This window comes from Armigeres subalbatus, chromosome 1 (assembly GCF_024139115.2).
Source record: "Armigeres subalbatus isolate Guangzhou_Male chromosome 1, GZ_Asu_2, whole genome shotgun sequence".
In the NCBI taxonomy this organism is placed as follows: domain Eukaryota; kingdom Metazoa; phylum Arthropoda; class Insecta; order Diptera; family Culicidae; genus Armigeres; species Armigeres subalbatus.
In genome coordinates, this window is record NC_085139.1 from 7,935,366 (window position 1) to 7,945,626 (window position 10,261).

The 10,261-nt window shown below is 38.5% G+C and overlaps 2 protein-coding genes and 1 long non-coding RNA gene across 3 annotated transcripts; 1 reads left to right on the top strand and 2 right to left on the bottom strand.

Annotated features, from left to right (window-relative positions):
* Positions 1-1,076: 1,076 nt before the first annotated feature.
* Positions 1,077-1,583, bottom strand: LOC134208059 (uncharacterized). Its single transcript, XR_009978482.1, has 3 exons — positions 1,456-1,583; positions 1,314-1,390; positions 1,077-1,156 (listed from the first exon to the last, which is right to left on the bottom strand). It is a non-coding gene; the product is annotated as an uncharacterized LOC134208059 (long non-coding RNA).
* Positions 1,584-6,866: 5,283 nt separating this feature from the next.
* On the top strand, positions 6,867-7,484 carry LOC134208060 (signal peptidase complex subunit 1). The gene is made up of 3 exons (XM_062684156.1): positions 6,867-7,025; positions 7,088-7,234; positions 7,308-7,484. Exons 1-3 carry the CDS (start codon positions 7,002-7,004, stop codon positions 7,428-7,430), a joined length of 294 nt encoding a protein of 97 aa, XP_062540140.1. The 5' UTR covers positions 6,867-7,001; the 3' UTR covers positions 7,431-7,484.
* A 47-nt stretch (positions 7,485-7,531) lies between these two features.
* On the bottom strand, positions 7,532-9,164 carry LOC134208061 (tRNA-uridine aminocarboxypropyltransferase 1). The gene is made up of 3 exons (XM_062684157.1): positions 8,899-9,164; positions 8,288-8,847; positions 7,532-7,852 (listed from the first exon to the last, which is right to left on the bottom strand). Exons 1-3 carry the CDS (start codon positions 9,091-9,093, stop codon positions 7,579-7,581), a joined length of 1,029 nt encoding a protein of 342 aa, XP_062540141.1. The 5' UTR covers positions 9,094-9,164; the 3' UTR covers positions 7,532-7,578.
* Positions 9,165-10,261: the final 1,097 nt, after the last annotated feature.

Genomic DNA, 10,261 nt, shown 5'->3' on the forward strand with positions numbered 1-10,261 from the left:
ACAATACGATTTTGGATTTCTCAGTTATGAGAGCTTTAAAGGTAGCCTCACACCTCGGAAATTTGGTCCGCGGATTTTTTCCCCATGTATTTTTGCATATGCGATGTTTTCGGGATTTGGGCACGGAAAATCAAAATCCCGGCCCCATTTAAAAAGCACGGGGGCAAAAATCCGGAGGAAAATTTTCCCGAGGTGTAAGGTAGCCTTTACTGTTCAAAAATGCAATTTAACGGGGAAAATGCATATTTGGCGCTATGATTCAAATATTATTATATTATATGCAATTTAAAGAAACGTTTCAAAAGTTATCAATGTATGAATCTTGTGTACGAAAACGTTACAAAAACAATTGCAAGTATTGTAAAATTAGAGAAATATGTTAATGTATTGTATCCTCAGTGTTGATACAATCTCTGAAACCATCAAGAAACAATGTATCCTATTGTATACCGTACATTGTATGGTAATTCAATTGTTTACACTATTGAACCAATAGTACATTTTTATCCGGGGGACCTCCCTTTTAATGTTTCACCTGTCGATTGAAAAAAAGAGAAAGAAAACTACACACAAAAGAAATTTACAAATGAATTTTATGTGTGCGTTAATAACCACCCGCTATATAGGAGAATCCACCTAAAGCCCGCATAATCATGAACCATAAGCGTAACATTTCTCAGATCATTCATAACTTTAAATAACATTATCCCTACTGTTCTGACTGTTGTACTTACTTAAGATAAACCAACCTCGTCATAAATGGTCATCGCAATACGGTATGTTGTTATTGGAAAAACGACCATGTGGGTAATAGGCGGTTAAGTATAATTACTATTTAGAAATGGCCATTTTCCAGTACATTTTTTTCACTGCATGCTATATGATATGGTTCATGTACAATCCATGTTTCAGATTGAAACAATATGGTATACAATGTTTGCATAATAGTATGATACGAAAAAAAATCAATGAACCGTATGTCTTATCTTTCACTATTTGGAAAACCATTTGGTAATTTTTCTTACTTTTTCAAGGGAAAACACAATATGTTAATTTCACAATTTACTTATTCATTTTATTGAAAAATAATTCCTCTAGATTATTTATGTAGAGACCGAGGTGTGAAGCATCCAGAAAGCCGCATTCGTGAAGAGAACTGTAAAAAACGCCAAATGATCAAATTATAAATACGCCGTGGATTTTTTGTTGGGATTATAATCTCAATTATAACCAATGTGAAAACGGTCATATATAGAACAGTTGTAGAATTTATTGGTGTTTTCACCAATGATTGTGTTATTGAATATACTTACTTTTTAACAAACATAAAAATTCTGGAAATCATTATCATCTCGGAACGTTGTTCTGCAGAAATCCATTTCCACGGTAACTGTAAAAAGATGAGAACATAATTTGAATAGCATATATTTTAAATAACATATTTCCTTAACTTACCATGTTTTATTTCTCACATAATGTTCAAAAACTTCGTAAAACGTAAAAATAAAAGCTGTCTGGCTCGACCGAATCAGCACTCAACTCGCTGAATGAAAACAAAACAGTCACACGGAAATGAAAATTCTGCGAAAAAAACACATACGGATTGCAGAACATGAATGCTTACCGTATTTTTATCATTGTAGGATATGAATCTTAATGTGAGTGTGGAATCGCAAAGGAATAAAAATAGTTTTTGACTATACGTAATTATATCAGAGCTATATGACATATTGTTAGGATCGCTGTTATAAGCCATTCACAGCTGTTTATCATTTTCTCTGCAAGAATGAAAGATAAGAAATTGTAAAGATATAATAAACTTGAGAATTATTACATCTGGTACCGTAAATTAAAAATAGTGTATAATTTTTATTTGCGGAGATTATATAGTCGTATTTTACAGCGACTATAAGATGAATAATAACAATGTGGCTTATTTCATGTGAATGGTAACAATAATACGACAGATTGTTTCTATTTATGCGGGAGGTTATTAGTTAGACGATCCCCACCAATGTGTATCCAAATGAGTGTCTAGTATAGGAACGAAAAGCGTTCATATTTTATTTATGCACTTGTTCTCGCACCGGTTGTTTCTATCAAGGTTGTTGAAGTGCAATCATACTTCGCACCGGTGGTGAATATCCTATAGTGAGGCAAACACGGAAATAAATAAAATCAGGAAAAAATATTATTTATTTTCAAATCTTTCAGAACGCGCTCCAACTTTTGTAATATGTGCGTAATGCATTTTGTGATTATCAGATTAGCTAGACACACATCTGCTAGGTGGCGCTAGATTATATGCAATAATTTAGTGAGGTGGATATCTCGAGATCTATAAGACTTAGAAAGATTTTGTCCTCTACAAAGTTGTTCGGGTAGCCATAACATTTATGATGGAGACTATTTTGTTTGAAATTCATACGCATAGCGGCGCTAGTGCATGAGAAATAACCTGTTGGGTTAAATATTTCTAAATCCATTAGAGTTGGAAAGTGGCCATCTTTTACAAAGTTATCTGAATTATCTGTTAGGTTGGTTAGTATGTAAGATTTAAAAAAGTAGTCAAACCAGAAGTTTTGTTTGAAACCGCAATACTCGTTGGCGCTCGAGTTGAGTCTAATCGAGTCAAGTACGAGACACTGAAGATGGCCTTACTGTAGAAGTAGAAATAAGTATCTGTCAAAGGTACAACCAAGGGGTGGAATTAAATGGAATTGTACGAACTCGTCTTATGGCAAGTAACTTTGTAGAATACGGCAATATTCTGAAAATTCCAGATTTTGAGATATTTAACCTATCAGTTTATTTCTTATGCACTAGCGCCGCTAAGCGATTGTGTTTAAAACTAAACTTGCTTGCATCATGACGGTTTTCACTACCCGAACAACTTTGTGGAATACGGCAATGTTCTAAAAATTTCAGTTTTCGAAATATTAAACCTAGCAGGTTATTTCTTATACACTAGCGCCATCACGAGGTTATATCTCACTCCAAACCTGCGTTCGTCATAATGGTTTTGACCACCCGAACAACTTTGTAGAAGGCGGCAATATTCTAAAAATTACATATTTTGAGATACCTGACCTATCAGTTTATTTCCAATACACTAGCGCCGCCAAGCGGTTGTATTACTAACTAAACTTGCTTTCGTCATGATGGTTTTAATCATCCGAACAATTTTGTAGAAGACGGCAATATTCTTAAGATTTCAACTATCGAAATATCTGACCATTTAGGTTATTTTCAATTCATTAGCGCCGCCAAGCGGTTGTATTTCAAATTAAACTTGTTTTCGTCATGGTGGTTTTGACCACCCGAACAACTTTGTAGAAGACGCCAATATTCTAAAAATTCCAGATTTCGAGATTCTAACCTATCAGGTTATTTCATATGCACTAGCGCCGCCAATCAGTTGAAATCCAAACTAAACTGACCTCCATCACAATGGTTTTGATGATGAGTACCCGAACAATTTTTCAGCAGACGGCAGATTTTTTATTTATGGGTTACTTTATATTTCCGTGTGATGATTTGGCAACGGTTGGATCGGGTCGCCAAATTTGCCAACTCGCTATTCACCGAAGGTTGCGTTTACATTTCCCACACCCGTTTACCAACGACCGGTGCGAGTTCGCGTCATGATAGAGGTTGCTATTTTGGCTTTATTTACGCACTGGTGGGGATCGTCTTAATACCGGTTATGTCTGTTTCCACATATAGGGTAAAGTGCCCAATAGTGGACCCCCAACCAATAGTGGACCCTCCAGCCATTTTTGCATTATTACTGCACAATGTCAACATTTTGCTATGAAATTCTATCGGGAGAACCTACCTTACAGTCCTATGATTTGATTACATGCATTGGAAATGCTATGGAAACTAAAATTAAATGATTTTTTACAATTCTATAAAAAATAAACACGAGAGTATCCATTATAGGAATATTTTGGGGGGTCCATAATAGGGAAGAAGAACGTCCCGAAACGGGACATGAAAATCAAATGAAGTGTCGACTATATAGGGAAGCAATTTCCTATTATGAACTTAAGACTTTAAAATGTTAATTTCATCGAATAACGTCATGTATTTGGGTGTTTTATGTATGTATCGTGAAGAGGGGATGCAGAGCTTGTTGTTAGATATCAAGCAGAGTTAATATGTTGAAAGTTTCTAAGCCTTATGACAGGAAGAGCAAAATTCCGCTACTAGGGGGTCCACTATTGGGCATTTTACCCTATGCTATGCAAATTCACATAGCCGTTAAGTGGGAAATGCTATAGTCAAAATTTATGTGTGCCACATAATGGATATGATTGGATTTTTGTCAGTGTAGTATAGGGTAAAATGCCCAATAGTGGACCCAGCAGTCATTTTTGCATTATTACAGCACAATGTAAACATTTTGTGATGAAATTCCATCGGGAGAACCTACCTTAAGGCAGCCTCACACCTCGGGAATTTGGTCCGCGGATTTTTCCCCATGTATTTTTGCATATGCGATGTTTTCGGGATTTGGGCACGGAAAATCAAAATCCCGGCCCCATTTAAAATGCACGGGGACCAAAATCCGGCGGAAAATTTTCCCGAGGTGTAAGGTAGCCTTTACAGTCCTATGATTTGATTACATGCATTGGAAATGCTATGGAAAGTAAAACTAGATGATTTTTTACAATTCTTTAAAAAATAAACACGAGAGTGTCCACTATAGGAATATTTTGGGGGGTCCATAGGGAAGAAGAACGTCCCGAAACGGGACATGAAAATCAAATGAAGTGTCGACTATAGGGAAGCAATTTCCTATTATGGACCCCCAGGGGGTCTACTCAGGGGGGTAATATGCGGTGCATCGCGCCTCCTCTGCATGTAGTATGAAGCAAATGTAAATAAACAATCCCACAATTTTTATGTTAGTCAGTAGTAGTGTAGGTTAACCAATATCCTACAAGATTCCAGTTCGAAAAATGTTACACTTGCCAAGCGGGGTGGCCCAGGGTGGCCCGCCTTTCCCAAGCGGCGAGGCCCGTATAATACGTCCTAGGTAGGCTTGATTTGTTCGTGGATGACAGGCTTACTCCCCCCCTGGGTCTACTATAGGGCGAATTCAGTCAGACTTTGAAATGTTAATTTCAACGAATAACGTCGTGTATTTGAGTGTTTTATGTATGTATCGTGTATCGTAAAGAGGAGATGCAGAACTTGTTATTAGATATCAAGCAGAATTAATATGTTGAAAATGTCTACTTCTTATGACAGGAAAAGCAAAATTCCGCTACTACACACAAAGAACAAACATTATATTATCAAATATATTGAACTTTGCTTCTGAGAAGTGATATTTTTTCTTCAAAATAAAAGTAAAAACTTTGGAATCTAATGTTATGTGTTTAATCTAATCATATTTCTCGTCGGGTTTGAATGTCAATGGTAAAAATTGCCCCATGAATTTATAAACTTTTATTTTCAAAACACTCAATGTAAAAAAAAATCATTCACCGTGACAGATTATACGAAAGAAAAGAAATAGAAATAAATATATTTTGTTGACGTCTTCACTCGCACTCTCAAAAAAAAGTTTCTTTCAGATCTCGTATTTTACCTAAAAGGTAAAAACAAACGATAAAAAACGTTTCTAGTTTAGTCGGTCATAGATTTAATTGCAGTGATTATGAGGTGAGTAACTATCATTAAACGATCTTATAGTCAATTGTTATTCCTTCATCAATGTTTTGGGCATTTTTTTTCATTGCTACTTCTGTATTTCAGCTCCCCAGATGTTGATCCGGAACAATTGTATATCAGGATGCAGGTTGGAGCTATAAGAACCTCATTTTTTGCGATTTCGACGACATCATCAGATGCGCGGTAAATACAATTTTTGCGACCAAAATGAATCTCTCAAAAACCTATTATTGTGATCAGGTTACGCTCTCTGGAAGATGACATTAACTACTCCAAGGAACAGTTTTTTTGTAAATTCGGCCAAGTCGTTGGCAACAGGTACCTTCGGATCAACGGGATCAGGAGAATGGATGGATCAGGCCAGAGTGAATGTAAATAAGAGTGGCGACACTGTCAGAATTGGAACAGAATTCATCTGTCATTCCCATACAAAATCGTGTTCCAAACGAGCAGGAGACCTGTCAAATGCGGCACATGTCGCCACTCTTAATTACATACACTCTGGATCAGGCGATCTAAATGGCTTTAATGACATTGGTAAGAGCGGAAATGTTCCGCGAGAAATTAATGTGAAAACCCATAAAAAAATATAAATGTGTTGTGTAATAAATAATTGCTACTTAAATTTGATTGAGATTTAAATCTAAGCATAAACTTTGTAAAGATCGTAGGTCCAATAAAAAACGTTCTTTCTTTCGCCTTTCCGTAGCTACGATATTTTCAAAGTTTATGCTTTTCTGAGTTATTTTGATGCGAAAAATGTCCTCTAGAAACATCAGTAAGAGTAGCTTTAAATATAAATATTATCTACTTTTATTTCTCATAGTACAATCTGACAGTTCTACAGTTTATTTTCAAAAGTTCAAACTTTTAATTTTATAGAAGCGGTTAACTAATTAACTCTTGATTGAAACAAAAGTTTACGGACTTTTGTTCTGAACATACGCAACTCTCTACGAAAAAGAACCAATGCAACTTTTTGTTTTAACCAATGGTTTTTTCATTTTGAATAATGGTTTTTCTTTCTGTGTAGGGGGTCCACTATTGGGCATTTTACCCTACTAAACGAAATGAAAACTTTTCGATGAGGAAGCATTTCAAATTTCATTGTTTCGAGCAAGCGTGTAAAACATCGCAACATGTGCCACCCCTGCAACAGTGGATGACGTTTACAAACAAACAGCTGTCAAACAAAAAAAAACTCCGTGCCGTGGCTAAAAGTTTGCGTTGGAAGATTCGCTTCTGACGTGTGTTTCCATTCCAGACAATTTCTCTGAATTTTTGTACGCTTTTTGTGATAAATACTGCATTTTAAAATGTTCAATATTGCAACGCACATGGTAAGTTCTAATGCTGCACTAATGAACGACCAAAATAATAGAAAAAATTGCTTCTTCCCCAGGACTTTGAGGGGCAAGGACGCGCCGAGAAACTGTCCCGAGTGATCATTACCCTGTTCGGTGCGGTTGGATTGATTTGGGGCTACATCATCCAGCAGTTCTCTCAGACGGTGTACATCCTGATTGCCGGAGTGCTACTGGCTTCCATTGTAAGTAGCTCTTCACTGTGTACGAAATGCCCTTCTACTAAATTAAACTATAAATTATTGTTTTATGTTGCAGCTGACCATTCCGCCGTGGCCCATCTATCGGCGCAAGCCGTTGAACTGGCAAAAACCACGTCCGGAACCGCAACAAACTACCAGCGGAGCAGAAACGGAATCCTCGAAGAAGAAAAAGAAATAGTTTATAAATAGCTCACATGAAATAACATAAACATTAAAGAATATCAGTATCAAACTATTTTCTTGTAAATTAGAGACTAAATTTCACGTTAAATTCAGAAGTTCTGTTAAAGGCTCATTGGTTTATTTAACATTTCATTCTCATGAAATCACAATGATTTTGGGGTTTCCACAGTTTGTGTCTCTTTTTGTTTTTCCTTTAGCTGCTTCTGATATTTATCTTCAAGAAACAATGGCCTACGGTATGCCCGAAGCGTATGGTGCTCATAATAGTCATGTATCAGATTGTACATGTGAAGGAAAAAGAACAGTAAATTATCATACTGTCCATTATAGGGCGGAGGTTTTCCCTCCACACACTGGACTACTTTCTCGTGTGGGAAATTCAAATAACCTAAATGCGTTAATCCTTTGTATTGCGAGCAGGGTAGAAATATTTCACAGTCAATGCAGTGAAAAACATGGATCTCAGTATAATCTGCAGTCGCCTTCATCGCCGCCGTGGTGAGTGCGACTGGGTGCAGCCGAAAAATCACTTCCAACACCGACAGTTCAATTTCGCATTCAGCCACTCACAAGTCGCTCTGACAGGCTGCTCAGTTCGCGCCGTACCGTATGACTGTGAGTGGCCCATTTAAACGCGTGGTGAATTTTTTCAATTTGGTGGGTGAATGTGTACATTTTGCTGTGGTAAATTTCATCTTCGCGGCGCAGTGGGTGATGTGAGTTCTGTTGTTTTCTTTTCTGCCTCTCCGGGAATGTGAGGTTGATTTCAAAGCAGGAAGAAAATAAAAACATGATATAAAAAAACATCACCTTCATCCAGTGCTGCCGAAAATTTACAACCCTGATTGCGAGTCCAGTCCGTAAGCGTTGATGTGGAGTTCAATTAGGAATTGATGAACCGCCTCGATCGTTGCCAGAAACCACCGAGGGCTGTTCTTCTGGTGCCGCCAGAATTGCGAGATCCTATTCTGGATAACGACCGTCCGCAGACAAGCAACCTTTTCGTTTTTGTAAATTCCTCGACATTGACTCCAGGTGCTGTCGATGAACACCGCCTTCCGAACGGGTAATTTATGCGCCAGTGTTTGCCGGCACGGGTCTGCTTCGCTAGAAGGTGTCTGTTCTGCCGTTATGTCCGTCAGACGACAACGCAGCAAAGTTCCGATATGATGCCCCCTCGGAAGTCCGTAGTTGTCTTTGACTTTTGGAAGCTCTCCACTGCACAGACTGGACACGGTCACGGCGTCTGGTGTTGGAAAAATCAATACGGCGCCTTCTTCTTCCCTGTAGTCCGGAATGTCGGGGTACGTGTAAATTTTGACATCCTCCGGCGCAAGAATCGCTGCATGGATCGCTGTGCTTTTTCCTTCGATTTCGTTTTTGTGCTTGATGATGTCGATTTTGATAGGCAACTAAAATAAAATGCTTAGAATGGGGCCGTTATAACCAAAACAAATACATACCTGTACGAAGGAGAGCTTGTTCTGAAGAGCGGCCACCGGAACATAGCAATGGTAACAAAAGAATTTCCGCGATTTTCCACAGACGGTGCAAGAACTGCGTCCCTCGACTTTTTTCAAAAATTCCGTATCAGCAATATGCATTCCGGTGAACGGATTCTCCGGAAGTGCCGACGATACTTCATCACAATCGGTCATTTTTTTTTTAATTCAGATTTTCGTAAACATCAGTGAAATAACACTGCCGTGTCATAAAATTTTGTAACATTATCTGTCAGTTTCAGCCAAGTCAGCTCTTCCAGACGATGCACTCATAAAAAAATACATATGTCCTATAGGCCTTTTCATGTGCACGGCTTTCTGATTTTTACAAATTTTCAAGAATACAATTTTAATAAAATTATATTATGCAAAAACTCATCTGAAACTCCAACGAGCCTGAGGATGATCATCAACATTCATCCCAGGACAAGAACATCTGAGGTTCACCGTCTTTTATTTCCTTGAGCAAGCTCGTGTGCAAGGGTAAACGGAAGTCTGCAATCAGACACATGAGGAGGTTAAAGGCTATCCAGCTTTCCACGCTTGGTAATGGCGGCTTGTCGGTGTGTAAAAATCAATCGGTCACTGTACTGTTTGACACTAGCTGGAGGAAAGCTCACTGGCGTTCCTGGCTGAGGGGAAGGGAAAAAAGGCCTTTTCGACAGTGAGTTTTCCTCTTATAGTGACCGATTGATTTTTACATATACCTACAAGCCACCATTATCGAGCGTGGAAAGCTGGATGCCTTACACCTCGGGAAAATTTTCCTCCGGATTTTGGTCCCCGTGCATTTTAAATGGGGCCGGGATTTTGATTTTCCGTACTCAAATCCCGAAAACATCGCATATGTAAAAATAAATAGGGAAAAAATCCGAGGATCAAATTCCGCGGGTACGGCAAGCAAAGCTAAATCAACAAAAATGACAGTTGTGCGCCACCTCCGTATAAAGTGGTGTGCCCCCGAAAACGCGAGCACTTTAAAACTTGGATTCCATGAGGAGTGTCCTTAAGAGACCACACGGAGTTAACTGTGCAGGTCCCTACTCTTATCCTCGCTTGCTGCAACCCATGGCGGTTATGCACCACCACGACTTCCGCCTTGTGATGTGCAAGGGACAGCCGCCTCGAGTTGAGCCATTCCTCCACTCTGCGTATGAAGCCTTCAGTTCGACTTCGCCGAGAGTGTCTCCTGTTACCTTTAGCATTACGTCATCTGCGAAGCCTTCGATTTTCACACCGGCCGGGAGACTTAGTTTTTTTAAAGCGCAATACTCCGTCGTACATAATATTCCACAGAACCTGTCCGAGGATCGATCTCTGTGGA

Excerpts from the sequence above, each read along its gene's own strand:
- LOC134208061 (XM_062684157.1), bottom strand. The coding sequence starts at position 9,093 with ATGACCGATTGTGATGAAGTATCGTCGGCACTTCCGGAGAATCCGTTC. Across the intron at positions 8,848-8,898 it reads ACAAGCTCTCCTTCGTACAG|TTGCCTATCAAAATCGACAT; the intron begins GTATGTATTTGT and ends ATTTTATTTTAG. Across the intron at positions 7,853-8,287 it reads ATCAACGCTTACGGACTGGA|CTCGCAATACAAAGGATTAA; the intron begins CTCGCAATCAGG and ends ATTTCTACCCTG.
- LOC134208060 (XM_062684156.1), top strand. The coding sequence starts at position 7,002 with ATGTTCAATATTGCAACGCACATG. Across the intron at positions 7,026-7,087 it reads TCAATATTGCAACGCACATG|GACTTTGAGGGGCAAGGACG; the intron begins GTAAGTTCTAAT and ends CTTCTTCCCCAG. Across the intron at positions 7,235-7,307 it reads GAGTGCTACTGGCTTCCATT|CTGACCATTCCGCCGTGGCC; the intron begins GTAAGTAGCTCT and ends TTTATGTTGCAG.